Source organism: Manis javanica, chromosome 4 (genome assembly GCF_040802235.1).
Source record: "Manis javanica isolate MJ-LG chromosome 4, MJ_LKY, whole genome shotgun sequence".
Lineage (NCBI taxonomy): Eukaryota > Metazoa > Chordata > Mammalia > Pholidota > Manidae > Manis > Manis javanica.
In genome coordinates, this window is record NC_133159.1 from 151739831 (window position 1) to 151754796 (window position 14966).

The 14966-nt window shown below is 42.9% G+C and overlaps 1 protein-coding gene across 2 annotated transcripts; it reads left to right on the forward strand.

Annotated features, from left to right (window-relative positions):
• The first annotated feature begins 3762 nt into the window (after positions 1 to 3762).
• On the forward strand, positions 3763 to 9399 carry TMEM100 (transmembrane protein 100). Of its 2 annotated transcripts, none has more exons than XM_017646958.3 (3): positions 3763 to 3860; positions 6585 to 6696; positions 8169 to 9399. In XM_017646958.3, exon 3 carries the CDS (start codon positions 8235 to 8237, stop codon positions 8637 to 8639), a length of 405 nt encoding a protein of 134 aa, XP_017502447.1. In that variant the 5' UTR covers positions 3763 to 3860; positions 6585 to 6696; positions 8169 to 8234; the 3' UTR covers positions 8640 to 9399. The 2 variants fall into 2 exon arrangements, with proteins under 2 accessions (XP_017502447.1, XP_017502453.1); XM_017646964.3 differs by having other exon boundaries at positions 3766 to 3860; positions 6599 to 6696.
• The last annotated feature ends 5567 nt before the right edge of the window (positions 9400 to 14966 follow it).

Sequence of the window (14966 nt, forward strand, 5' to 3'; positions counted from 1 at the left end):
CATACCTGCTCCTTGCCCTCACCTTAGATTCCTGCTGACAGTATCACAAAGCTATTAATTACATAGGCCTTAAATCCTTGCAAGCCCCTCTCCAGTGATAACCTCTCTCACATGAAATTCACTGCCAAGTCTGGCTGATTCTGCCCATTGTAGTGACTTCCTAGATGCATACATTTTTCAGTAACAGGCCCCCAGTACCACTTACCTGGACAATCACAGAGGTTTCCTAGCTGGGTGTCCCAGTCATATTTCCCTCCTTACCTGTGTTGACTTTCTGCAGTGCATCCAGCACTCTAATGCTAGGCTACTTTTGGTAATGCCCAGAGCTGACTGTGCTGCCCTGCTCAAAAACACATTGCTCTCAAAATACAGCCCAGACTTGACATGGAGACAGGAATTTCACCATAAACCATTTGCATTCTTATTTGGCCTCTCTCTGCCTGCCCCATGCTCTCTGAAACTCAGCTACAGAGGCTACTCAAAGTTCTCTGCAGAAGACTCATGCTTTTCAGAGCTACATTTCTATATAAGCTGTTCTTCCCACCTGGAATTGCATCGTCTCCTCCCCTACTTATGCTCCAAGGTCTGTGTGCCGTGAAGATTTCCCTCCCACCTTGACTCAGCTGATTTAATCTTCCCCGGGCCTCCCTCTAGTAAAAAGCTTGCCCACATTGGTTGCCCTGTGGCCATCCTGTCCTGGACTATAAGCTCCCTGAGAGTAGAGACCAAGCTTTATTTACTGGTCTGCATTCATTTAGCTGGAGCATTGAATAAGTTCCTGCATCCAAAAGGAGTACAGTAAATATCAGTAGAAATTAAATGTTCCTAAAAGCAAAGGAATGGCCTGGGTGACTTCTAAAATGCCCCTACTGCCCTGGTATCTTTGACAGAGTCCACTGGTACCAGGCCCGTGTCACAAACCTACCCCAACCTGCTCAGTAACATGGCTCTATGTCAATACCAGGCGTATATGAAGCGACACACACGGGACACATACACAGTGTTACCCCTTTACAGATCACTTTTCCAAAACTAAACCTACTGAGTATATGTCATCCTGAAAGTGGGACTTAGAATTATACACATGATCTGATAAATAATAATTAGCAACAGAGTCCTCATAGCATGACCCAGAAGAGATGCCTGGACCTGAATCCTGGCCTTGCTCTTCTCCCTAGTAGTAGGTCCTGGGCAAGAACTTAGCCTTGCTGAGTTTATTTTCTTCATCAGTAAAATAAAAAACCAATACCTGATGTAGGGTCTGTATGCAGATAGCACATATTCATATGAGACACTTGGTAAGCATCAATGTGCTCCTCTCCTCTTCAAACTGAGCATGTCTTGTGGGTCAGCTCAGAATGAAGGAGCCCAGGCTCTGGAGTCAAACCTGGGAATGCTAATGTCCTGTACCTCCATTTCTTTCTTCAAAAAAATGGAGATAACAAAAACGGCTCATGAAAATATATTCACATTCCTCTTACCCAAGCACAGAGCTTAAAATCTACGGTCAGCTGTATTTTTCATCATTCGAGAGAGGGCGAGCGCTGATGCCCCCATCCTGTGTGAGGCATTTCCAGACCAGGACTGCACAGCCGGGAAGTACCTCACCAGGTCAGAAGGTGTATTCTGCTGTGTGAAAAAGGAACAGAGAAAAGCTAATTGACCCTTACAGGGTGTCATAGATGGTTAGTTTTTAGAAAACTTTGCATGTTGCAGGGTGGTTTTGAATTCCCAGCACCAGATCAGTGTTGAAGCCTAGAAATGATATACCGATTAGGAGTAGATAGGGGCCGCACGATGTGCACACCATTTTATGGACAGAACACGTGACATTCGTCGCCAGAGGCTAGGGGGTGATTGCTTCTGTAAAAAAAGCAGAGTAGGGCCCTGGATTGTCAGGTATTAAGCAAGAATGGAAAAGAGGTGTGGTCACTGTTTTCCCTTCCCTTATTTCCCTGAAAAAAGACAAGTATGGTGGGCTTCCTACTACAAGCCCCTGAATACATGATCCACAGCCTGCTAGGGAAGGCCAACCTGAGCGGTATGTACTTGTTTTGGGAAAATGTCAGCCTAATTTGCTACAACTCTTTACCTTTGCACTTCCCCATCACAGGCCTCCGAAGAATAGTGTACATAAATGATAAAGGGTTATGCAAGATACACGGGGATATATCAGGGTCATAGCAGTTTCCACACATATTCAGATTTTAAAACAAGAAAATTAATTTATCTCGTCTAAGGCTGGAGTGACAATTAGTATTTGTTGAAGCAAAAGATAATTTTCTCAGTCCTTCTACGGTCCCACTTGGTCATTTGATATCAGCGACTCTTATTTTTTGGTTTACATACTCTTTTCACAGTTACTCAGAACAAAATGGGTAAGAGAATGGTGATGAGGATGTGCATCTAAAATATGTATATTTGCTTTTCTATGTCTGCTGAATTTGATGAGTTTCTGGTAGCTAGAAACTGACCATCAATTAGTAAAATGTGTATTTATTTCTAAGGCATACCCATTGTTCCTCTTGGCACTATCAGATCTCTGTATTTAATGTCCTAGACATCAAAGAAATGTGCCTGGGTGGAAGGGTGGGGGGAAGCAATAATAACATGACCAGTTAACCCAAATGAACACACAAGCACTTTCCAAAATGTCCATGACTCCAGAACACAAATGCAGACACGCCCTTAAAAGAAGCATTGGAAAGGAGAGAACCTGGCCAGCCTCCCAAATCTCAATGAATCCAACTGGACTGAGCCATGACCGAGATCTAAGGCGTGCAGTGATTGGACAGAGAGCTGGAAGGAACTGGCATCTCAGGGCTGCTGGAAATCAGCCAACCCAACCACACCAAGCAAAAGCAAACTGAAAGTAAATATGGGGGAGTAATCAAACACACACGAGGTGTTCTTCACAAAATGCACCGTTTGTGTGTTCCCAAAGGAGATTTTCAGGTCTTCAATAGCATATACTCAATGGCAAAATCAAAATGTCCCCCTTGCCAACCGTGAGACAGAACCTTGGCTTCTACTAAAGGCAAAACTCTCCTTTTCCTAATGGTATTCACCATCTTCCCTGCCTTTCTCCACTTCTGTATCCCCTGCACTGGAATAATTTTGTTTCTGATCTTATTTTTTAGTCAAATGAGAGTTTTCAAGTTGGGAGATTTCTCTCCCAAACATCAAGCCTCCCTAGCTCTGATATCGATGATCCCTTTGGTGGACGGCTGGCCCAGTTCCTCGGAGATGTGGCTCTCCAGGGCACTGCCATTCCCACGGAGTCTTGCCATCCTTTGATGAAGGTGCTGACGAGGCTGCTCCTCCAGCTTCAGGGAGAGGGTCCACACCAGGTGCAGATGCTTTTCTCACCCGCTAAACCTTCTCTTCCTTTACTCGTCCTTTTTCTTCCATGTCACAGGTAAAAGAGATTAGCGTACCATCCCTCTTTCCACCCCAAACCCCGCACCAGCCTAAAAATATAGAATAACGATTACAAATTCTTCTCTGCAGGTTCACAGTATCACAGAGGGACAGTGTCAGGGTGGGGGCTGTGAAGAGGGAAATCCTTGAAAATGAAAGCCTGAATGAGGATATAAAGAGAGACAAACAAAGGAGGACATTCTTTTCAAATTTGGTTCTCTCTTATAAAACATTAACTATATTCTCAGAGAGGGAAACAGAGCAAAATACAACAGCATTTCAGGGATTTCCTCTCACCATTTTTTCTCCGGTCCCTTAAATGTGTTTCAGCTTTGTTGAGTACTTTGTTTACGGTCCCTAGCGCGGTGATTTGCATCCCCCTCTCTGGCTGGAGTTGGCCAGAGCGGGCAGCTGTCTCAGTCGGATTCTGGCTGGGAAAGGTAAGAATCTTTGCCTTGCTTTTGGAAATACTTGGGAGAGAAATGTTAAATGCCTGAGGAGAGAGGCATAGATTTAATTTGTGCATTGGACACTTTCTGAAAAGCTCTTCAATCTTAAGGGAATCTCCTGCAACCATGTGTTTTAAAAAGAACCAGAAAGATTTCCTCTCCTGTGGAAGGCTTGTAGAAAGAAGGCTGGTTGCACTGTGGATGAGATTTTGCATTTGCGGGCAGGTGTCTTTTAAGAAATTCCCGGGAGTGTTTAACATCTTACAGGCACAGAGTAGAAGAAAGGAAAAGCATTCAGAGACATTAGGCATTGATCATGAGAAACTTTGTTTGAATTTCAATTTGAAGAGGCAAAAAAGTACATTAAAACTGCCTGTGCTTGTGGGTATAATGATGGGTACCTATTCTTCAGATACAATTTTCCGCTGTATCCCGAAGCTCTCTACTTCTTTGTATTTATCGATACAACTTATTAATTGCCTACTTACAGTCTAGAAATACACTTCTGTGTATCTAGGCACTCTCTGTGAAGAAGAATTAGGGTGAGTGTGACACCTGAAGCCCGAAAAGCCTGAAGAAAGCTCTGGTACAAGAAGTAATGGCAGCCCCGCCCACACTCCTAGGGCACAGATACCTCACTGTCTCTTAGGCTGGATTGGGCCTCGGGCTCACCACTGAAAAGAGGTGCCCCTGGCTTCTTTCTGAATAAGTTCGATTCCTGTACTTCGACCTTGGTGATGGGGGAACATGCTCTGCAACAGGATAAAGTGATATTTAGAGCTTCACTGGGGTTACTGGATGCCTGGGGGGAAGTGGCCCGTGCTGGGGAGTGGAAAGAATCATCCCAAAGCCCACAGTTTGCAGGCAGGAGGGCTGCTGCTCCTATAAAGAGCTTCTTATGAACCTCCAATTTGTGTGTCTGTGGCCCCTAACATCACCCTCTTCCCAGGGCAACGCTGGCAAGTGCTGAAATGCCCTGGGTCTAAGTGTCCTCATCTTCAACACGAAGTGACGGCACTTCTCCTGGATGATGGCTCTGTCTCGTTAAGCCCCACATTTAAAAAGTGGGATGCCAGTGACAGAGGGGGGCCTGCAGGTACTCACTGTCCTCTGTAGGCTGGGATCCCCAGACTCAAGCAATGTCTCAGGGACTTTTCAACTTAATATTTTTAAATGAAGAAGCCCTCCCTATAGCTTCCATTTTAGAAAAAAAAAAGACTTCTGGTACCTCTCCCCTTATGACAGATATTGTTAAGGTATTGTTACTACTTGTGGGCTAAGAGTAGCTGAGAAGATCTAAGCCCTCCGCAGCAGCTAAACAAATCTAACAACGCAAGAGAAAGAAGGAAAGCAAATCTCTTCTAAAAATTGAATTTACATTCATAGATTCACTGTATCAATTAAAAGTAGTATAGATTAAAACATAGAGGATGGATAACTTTTAGCTACAGAGGTACAGGGACGAGCTTATAATAATCTTCCAGTATTACTTCATTTTTTCCTTCAAAAGGTAATCTGGGGCTTTAAAATTTCAAATAGCTTACCTGTAAAAAAGTATAAACCTGTAAGGCCATTTAGGGGGAGAAGGTGGGGTTTAGACCTTTAATTTTACTGAAAGTATGACATATGAAACTATATATATTTGAATGGTTAAGATACCTTACTCCTTAAAACTGGCCAAGGAGCAACAGATTGGCAGCAGTCAGGAGCTTGTTGCACACCTATTAAATCAGATTCTATATTTGATGTGTGTGCCCACATAATTCATATGTCCATGAAAGACTGGGGTTCAAACCAAGGATTTCTCTCTTTCTCTGTGACCTTTGTCCAATTACTTGAACTCTCTGATCCTCATAAGCTACAAACTCAATTATAAACTCATGAGTGAACTAGTGAAAATTAATGTTAATGTGTGCACATTACATGGGCATACTAGGTGTCCACAGTAGATGAGCATAAATGACAATGATGATTTCAGCATTGCCAAAGTTACTGACCTCCTGGCATAAGTATAAGTAATTGCGTTTAAATCAAGATGACTGTTTTCTCCCCTTATCCATTAGTATCTCCCACCCTCTTTGTTCCTAAATGAATTAACATCAAACATGAGGGGTTTTAAGCCTCACATGGCCAGGATATATATATATATAAAGAATACAGGGGAAACCTAGGAACATGGATTTTTGCTGGCTTAAAGGCTGAATTCAGCTGCCCGGTGACTTCACAGCTGTTCCTGCAGCCCTGTAGTATCTGTCCCTTCTGCTCTGTCCCCTCAGCTGGGTCTGCAGCGCTGACTCGGGGATTTTCTTATGAAAATGCCTGATGGGCGGGAGGAAGATCTGGAGGTTGGCTGGGGAAAAAATGAGTAATGCAAAACAGACTGTTTAGTAAATGCTGCATGAGAAATAAAAGTAAAAGCTGGCTCCCATCTCTGGGGACTCTAGAATGATTCTGACTTATCATGTCACTGAACAGTGTTGGGGGAAGCCAAAGCTCGGAATCTGCTGGCAAGGAAAAGAATGAAGATAAAAAAATGACAGGGAGGGGCAATCCAGAGGGGGAAGAAATAAAAGAGAGAGAGGGAAAGACAAGCGTCATTCAGGAACAGAGGTAAAGGGAAAGAAGGAACTCCAGCACTTAACACCATAGAGTGCAGTGTTTTTATATCTTTCCTCTTCCCCAGAGAAGATCCCTATTCTGACACTTTATTGACAGACGGGCTGTTACAGGCTCTTTTCCCAGAAGTTGACCGGAGAAGCTCAAACACTGCTGTTTCTTCCCTCCCGAGTCCAGAGGTTTCCCTGGTAATGGAGTGCTTCTCTCCGAGGTATGTGTAAGTAATTTGGGGAACAGAGCTCCCTTTTCAGGTTAGCTTTCATTTCAGCTTTGGGGAGAACATTATTTTCTTTCGGACATAATCTCAAATATCCTTTGACTGCATTAGCTAATATTTAGGGTATCATTGGGCAGCAGTGATTTTAATTTGGTGACTTAAAGTTACATGCAAATAGCAGCTCTACTAGTTAGCTTCATTGCACAGGGAGTGATATTTTGACCTCCCAAGGCAGGGAAGAACCTGTGAGATTGGGTTGGGGCTTGCGTTTGTTTTCAGTGGATGCTTAATAAATTCAAAGTATCAGTCTCATTGAAATAGTTTCAGGTATTTTCCTGTTAAGCTCCTTTTGTAAGGCAACTGCTCAGTTCTTGAGCCACTAAGTTGCTTCTTGAGGACAAAGAAGAATGACTTAACATGTCTGAGCAGCACACAAGAGTATTCACTGGTGTCTCAGAGAGAGCATTTCAACCAGATGCTTCTGACCAGGAGTCTCAGATTTGGTCCTGAAATGTTCAGGTTCAAAATATTTAGAGAGATGCATCACAGCAAATTTTGTACACAGGGAAAAGGGGGGTATAAAAAGAAAACTTGAAAAACTTTACTGAAAATCTAGCATGCATATTTTTTAATAGGTCATGGTGCACATAATATCAAAATTCCTTATTGAGTTTAATGGCAAATTTGTGAACTGACGGCTAATTACTCTTAACAGTTGATCTTCCATGTAAGAAAGTACAAAATCATATTTTACAAAACTGTTGATACTGTTTCTGATTTTTCCTTTTTCAAATGCACTGGAGGATGTTGCCACATTTCAGGTCACAAATCCTAACACTGTCACTGAATCTTTGCTGAACTGTGCCCGGACTACAGTCTGGGGACACATGTGCTGTGTTTAGTAGCACAATACAGACTTGCTAACTGTCATTTGATGTAAAAGAACATCATTTGTACGCTGGCTGCTGGCCTTGACACTGACTCGGTGGGCAGTGAATGGGTGATAGTTTAGAAAGAATGCATGTTATGCCCGGAAACACTGGCAGAGTCTAAGTGGCTATGAGCTGTGGAATGAACTGTGCAAAATATTGTTTATAGCTTATTTTCCTTTTAAATGAGGCTGTCTTTGGATTAGGATTGAGGCTTTTCTGTGTATTTAGAGGAAAGAGAAGCAATACACAAAGTGGAAAGGCTTGTAAAACATTTGTAGACCTCCAGGGTGTACTAAACACTGTAAAGTGCTTCCTGCTTTTTATACCTTCCCTTTCTTTATGGCTATCTGCTTTATCTTGCTTTTTGCCCAATGCAAAAAGAATATAAACACTTAGAAAAAAACATTAAAGCTAATATTCATATGCACTTGTGCCTCCTAGAAGAGAGCACCGTGTTGTTTTCACAGCTCTTGACTTCTCCTTGCACAGCCCACTCTCATGTGTTTATCTGACATCCTGTCTTCTCCTCCACAGCTTCCACCTGGGTAAGGCTCCCCAGGTCTAGTCCGTGAACTCAGCTAGGAAACGCCACTAGGAAAAATGAATGAAGAGCCCATAAAGGAGATCCTGGGAACCCCCAAGTCTCCCAAGCCAGTGACAATGGAGAAGAGCCCCAACGGTGAAGTCACGGTCACCACAGCCCCCCTGGTTAGTGAGAGTCAGCTGACGGCTGCTACAGGGGGTGCCGAGCTCTCCTGCTACCGCTGCATCATCCCCTTCGCAGTGGTGGTTCTCATCGCGGGGACAGTGGTCACTGCCGTGGCTTACAGCTTCAACTCCCATGGCTCCATCATCTCCATCTTTGGCCTGGTCGTTCTGTCACTTGGACTCTTTTTGTTAGCCTCCAGCGCCTTGTGCTGGAAAGTGAGACAGAGAAGCAAGAAAGTCAAGAGGCGGGAGAGTCAGACGGCTCTCGTGGCAAATCAGAGAAGCTTGTTTGCTTAGGACAGAGTGAGACCAAATGGGAGAGGAGAAGTAGCCTGAAAAACCCTCTCTCACTGTGCCAACCGGCTCGCCCAGAACTAGCGCAGGAGGGAATGGACTTGGCCGTGGAGCAGCTGAGAGGCGCAGGCATGCGTTAGGCACGGAAGGATGAAGGGAGTTCTCCTTTTCAGGAACCACTTGGCTCTTCTTTAATGACAAACTTAACTCTAAGGGCTATTTCTAAGACTGAAAAATCAGCTTTTTTTCTCTACATTAAATGGGGTCATGGGTGCTGCACAGCACTGGACAACGTTTGGTTCACTTTGGAAAGTAGCCAAGAAAAAAATGAGAAAATAGACAGTTCTGACATACGAGCAACCTGCCTCGAAATAACTCACACTTTTAAGAAGTTGTATTATTAAAACGTCCTGCCGAGAGTCTAAATTGCCTTGGATTTTGCATATTTCTATGAAATTCTGTGATAAATTCTTTTCAGTAAGTCAATTCTTTGGCATCTGTTTTTCCACTTTCAGTAACTCTTCACCAGTGGTACTTCCTCTTGAAGAATAAACTAATATTTTTTATGTTTTAACATTGGACAGTTTTAGATGACTGTAATGATGTGTAAAAAGGAAAAAAAATGGAAAAGGTGTAGCTACTAGTTGAGATGGGGGTTAAATTAATATTAAAATAATCCAATATAGCACTTTTGGTGACTTTTATATTAAAGTTTAATGTACATTTTATTCAAAATAATAAATATGCATTGCTGCTGAAACTTCTTAAAGGGATGTTTCTGTTAGTTTTGGGGTTTTTTTGCAGTTCTGAACTGCCCATCTTTCCCTGCCTCGTGGGCAATATCTCGATTATATTTCTCTCAAATGGACAGGTTCCTTCCTTCTTCCTAACTTAACTAGAAGATTTTTATTTTATCATTTTTTCCATGACTTCTGAAGAATAATATGAATTATGTTTACTACATCCTAAAAGATTTCTTTGTCATTCCCTATTAGGAAATCAATGCCTGTGGTCAGGAACTTTATAATGTGTTACTCAGTGTGTGTTACCTATTTACTAAATCAGTTGTTAAATATCTGCTTCACATGTTTTTCAACACCAACTATATGCCAGGCATTGTGTAGCTTCTCAGGCTACTTAACTGAGTTCTAATACAATGTAAATAGGATTATGCTTGACTATCGTGGATATTGAGCTACTCTGCACACAGCTAGCATTCTACCCTGTGACTCCAGCCAGAAATACCCCTGGTCCTTAACCACATGAAACTAGAGTGGGAAAAGAGCCATGAGGCTTTTCTAAAAGCTTAGAAATACAAAGTAGAACACAACAGACATTGGGAGCACTTTCCATGAAAGGCATTCTATCAACGAATTTAATTAAATATGGCAGGAGCCCTCTAGTTCTGTTTTGCGGTACTCAGCTAGCTGTGTTAGGAGGAATAGCTTGATGGCCTGGTTTCTCTTGGCTTTGAAGGTCAGATGGTACAAGTCCGCAGTTGTTGAGTGCAGCAGAATACAGCACGATTATCTTACAGGCAGATCAACACTCCTCTGGACCAAATGCAAGTATATGGCATTGAGTTTACTTCAGCAGGAGTGGGGTCTGAACTCTGACATACTCTTTTCTGCTCAAAGATATTCAAAGGCTGCCTGTTACTTGAAGAAATTTCTCAGGCAAATGTTCAAGGTTTTCCACTGTCTGATGCAAACAGATGTGTCCAGCTTTCATTCTTACTTCAACCTGAGACCTCAAGAGTTAGCCAGACCCGGCTGTTCACCATTCCGGGATCAGGCTTTGGTTTTCCTGCCTTCTTGCCTCTTTGTATGTTCAAACTTGTGCCTTTCCTCCTTCTTCATGCTATCCTCTCCCTCTCCACCTTGGTATATCCAAATCCTGCTTCTCATTAGAGCTTCGATTTAAATGCAGCCTCTTCCCAGAAGCCATTCCTTTTATCTCAAAGTATCTGCTCCTTCAAGAGCGGTTTTTTACTTACTTATTCTCTGACGGCACCTCTCATTTTCTACCACGTTGGTGTCATAAGTGTTTCATCCTCTTGCAAAGCTCCTTAGAAAGGCATGATGCATCTTCTGAAAAATGTTTTACCCCTTGTGATGCCTAATACATTGTCTTGCACAGAGTAGGTACTCCATAAGTGTTAAATGAACTAAAGAATGAAAACTCTAAGTAGTTTATCTAGAATTACAAGTCCACTTTTCTCAATCTCTTAAAAGAAAATATTTTAGTTCCCAACTCTCCAAATAGGTCATCTGCCCTGCCTCTAATGTAAAGCACCAGCTCTAAGTGAGTATTTCTTACCCTTTTACTACTCCAGCCACACCTATGCTTCAAATGCTTGAGAAGTGAATTCATGAATTATTTGAGGCCACCAGGGGGCCTCATGCCGCTACCCGAGTTCCGAAAGAAACCCTGGAATGACTTCCATTGTAAGGACTTCAATGGGATCCTCGGTGGAGAGAGCAAATCTCTGTCCCAGATGTGAAGAATCGGAGGAGATTCTCCATGGAGCCCTTCTCCCCAAGCCACTTCACAATGGCTACTTCTGGGTTATCCACATGAGGACAAGAAAGACTTGCCCTGTTTAGGGAGCCTTCAGTTACATTAAAGGGCATATACCCCTGCAAAGCTGCAAGGTCTCTGCCTACGTGAGAACCAGAGCACCCAGTTCTTCCTCCCTTGCTCCCTCGGCTAATTTAGGGGGTCTTGCTTGGAGAAGGTAGTCAAGGACAGGTGGGTAGTGCAGGTGGCTGAGGCCAGAGGGTAAGCTGAGGAGAACCAGATCACAAATCCTCAAACCTACCTCTTTGTACCACCACCAGCCCCGTAAAAGGCAGAGAAAGAGACAGAGACAGGCAGGCAGGCAGACACACACACACACACACACACACACACACACACACACACACACACACACACACACACACACACACTGAAGATCTAGTTCTGAATCCCAGGCAGGCAGAGACACACACACACACACACACACACACACACACACACACACACACACACACACACTGAAGATCTAGTTCTGAATCCCAGGCAGGCAGACACACACACACACACACACACACACACACACACACACACACACACACTGAAGATCTAGTTCTGAATCCCAGCTCTCCTCTTAAACTAATCGGGTGACCTTGAGAAGTTAAACCTCATCTTTAAATAAGGTTAATTTTTAAGAAATGATTTATAAAGGACTACATAATTGCAAAATTGCTATTTAAAATATCTAATGTTGACTTCAGTTTCTTTCTCTATTTATTGTCCCAACATGTCAGTAAGTATCAAGCAGCCCCCTGTTTTAGTTAAATGGCTTTAATCAGTCACTTTAACATTGACATTATTCACAAAGGCTTTCTAGACCCAAAATAGTCTAAGGAAAGCATATATTCCAAAGATGAATCATAACTTATATTTTCTTAACACAGTTATAATTTTAAGTGCTTTAGCATACATTGGAGTCATTGTAAGGGTATGCTTAATTCACTTAGGTGCCCTCAATGTAAAAGACCAAGAGAGAGAAAAATCCTTTTTTTCCCTTCACTGCCATTCAAGCCTATTTTGGCCTAAGTTGCCCCACAGAAAAAAAGATTAGGGCAGAAAGCTAAAGTGAAACAAAAGACATAAATTCCTGGTTTCTGGCTTTTGAACTTCCAAGGGCATCCTGTAAATTTAAGGCTAATCTAAGGAAATTTCAAGGATTACTTGTTTATACTTGACTTTTACACTACTCTCTAACTTTAGTACTTCATCTTGTATATAACAGTATTCAAGTACTCGAACATTTATTTATCTTTTCTACTGTTAATAGGCATTTGGATAGCTTCTAGTTTCTATTAAAAATAGTTCTCCTGGTAGCCAGCCTCTCAGATGGCCCCCGATGATCCCTGTCTCCTGGTATTCACACCCCTCATACATCATCTCAGAGTCAGTTTGACCAAAAGAACATGGCAGAAATGATGGTAATCACTTCCAGGGCTGGGTTCTAAAGACACAGGCTTTCAACCTGGTGTTCCTCTGTCTCCCCCTACCCTCCATCCCTGTCTCTCCTTCTCTCTCGGCTTGCTCTGGGGGGAGGACACCCAGGCAGCCATGAGGACGCCCGTGTGGTAAGGTCTCCAGCCGACAGCCAGAGAGGAGCTGACACCTGCCAGCAACTTCCTTACTGAACTTGAAAGTGGATTCCCCACACGGTGGGATTTTACAGTGTCTGTGTCACCAGTGGGAAGCTTAACCAAAACCTCATGAAAGACCCTCAGCCAGAACCACTAAGCCAGAGCCACATGATTAGGTTTTTGTGGGCCTGGTCACTTTTATCTTTGTGGCCAAGGAAGGAAAGGAGGGAGGGAGGAAGAATGCGGGAAGATGGATATATCTCATTTATTGCAAGAAGGAAATTGTGCTGACAAGGGTTGTGGGCACTGGGCATTGCACATTCTATGCCTAATGGATAAACTGGCCTTTCACTCAGCTAAGTCACTTTTGGATTCCTGACCCAGGAACTGAGATACTAAATGTTTGTTGTTTTAAGTTGCTAAGTTTTAGGACCGTTTGTTATTCAGCAAAAGATAACTAATATTGTGTTATTGTGAAATTTCTTCCATGTTATTTTTGGTGTACAGAGGTACCCATTTCTTTTAAGTATGGACCTAAGAGTGGAATTCCTAGATTAAAGGAATTCCTAGATTAAAGTGTTCAGCTTTACTGGTACACAGTTTTCAAAAATGGTTGAATCCATTTATTTTCCTACCAGTACTATAAGAGCATTTGGGAGGCATTACATCATCATTGATTTTGTTTGTATTTCCCATCTCTTCCATTCAGGCATTCTGGTGAGTTTAACACTTGCTTTTAAAGTATAGGTTCATGAAAGACATGCAGCACCAGGACTTGGGCTGTAATAGGGCAGAGCAGCCTAGAGATGGGAGAAGAGATGAGTGTGGAGAAACAAGATTTAGATTTGGGCTTTTAAGAAGCAAAGCAGCAAGAGAGAAATTCTCGTCTGAAGACCAGGAAACCAGTCCAGAGACTAGGAGCTCAGCTCACAATGCTAGCAACAGAGTTTATCAAGCACTCACTACGCTCCAAATAAAATGCTCTGAGCTTTGCATGGATGATCTCATTGGATGCTCAGAACAACCCAGTGAAATAGCTACAATTATTATCTTACCTTTACAGAGGAGGAAACAGAGTCACAGATTAAACCAACTGATTGAGATCACACACAGTAGAATAGGTCTGCGTTCAAATGCTAGAGCCTCCTCACCCTGGCGCACAGCAGCAACCTTTCAACACCTGGTTCCAGAGTGAATGCACCAAGCAGAGGCTGAGCAACACAGGGTCAAGAGCCTAAGCTGAAGCTGAAGAGTGATTCAACAGTTTTGAGAAACCAGGACTAAAATGTAGATGACTACTGAATCATTCGCTATCTGAAGCCACGTCTTATAATTACCTCCATATATTTAGAGCATTTTACAAATATCAAGACCCTCCTGCTGGCAGATGTGGGACTGACAAAGGATCCTGGCCACATGTGCCACCAGAGCTAATACTTTCATTCTGTGCCTCCTTGAGTTTCCTGTGTGGAAAATTCAAGATTCGGAATATCAGCCAGCCTCAGCCTGAAGTGAAGCGGGGTGTGTCAGAAGTGCATAGTGGGAAAATTTAACACACTTGAGAGGGAATCAAAAAAGGCTTTGATAAGACCAGGCAGGTAGAGGAGTGAGCCAGGCAAAGGCAGTCAGGAAGAACAAACTCCCGGAAGGAACACCATCAGGGGATGCTCGCGGGGAGACGCCCTGGGGAGCTGGCCTTCAGCCTCTCCACCTCACTGGGTCGTCATGAGGCAAGAATGAAATAACGTGTAAGCAGCACTTACCAATTGTAAAATTCGGTCCAAGGAAAGAGAGTCCGTAAGTTTGATATACACGGGGCTCAAACTTACAACTAGAGAATCACATGTTCACATCTAGTTGAGCAGAAACCTTCATTTTAATTGATGAACACTATGGAGGTCATGAATAAAAGATATCATAACTAAATCTTCCTCTGCCTCATCATCTGAATAACTATCTTCCCGGAAGACAGGGTAGTGCTGTGGATGAAGGCCTGAACTCTAAAGATTAAGTACCCGGACTTGGAATTCAGCTTTACCTCTTCGTAGCTGCGGGTCTCTGTACAAGTCAACTTCCCTGTGCCTCGGTTTCAACATCAACAAAAGGAGGGACTAAGACTGGTGCACCTTTTGGATTGTAGTTAAGTATTAATTGAGTTAATAGATATAAAGTGATTTATGTC

Excerpts from the sequence above, each read along its gene's own strand:
- TMEM100 (XM_017646958.3), top strand. The coding sequence starts at position 8,235 with ATGAATGAAGAGCCCATAAAGGAGATCCTGGGAACCCCCAAGTCTCCC.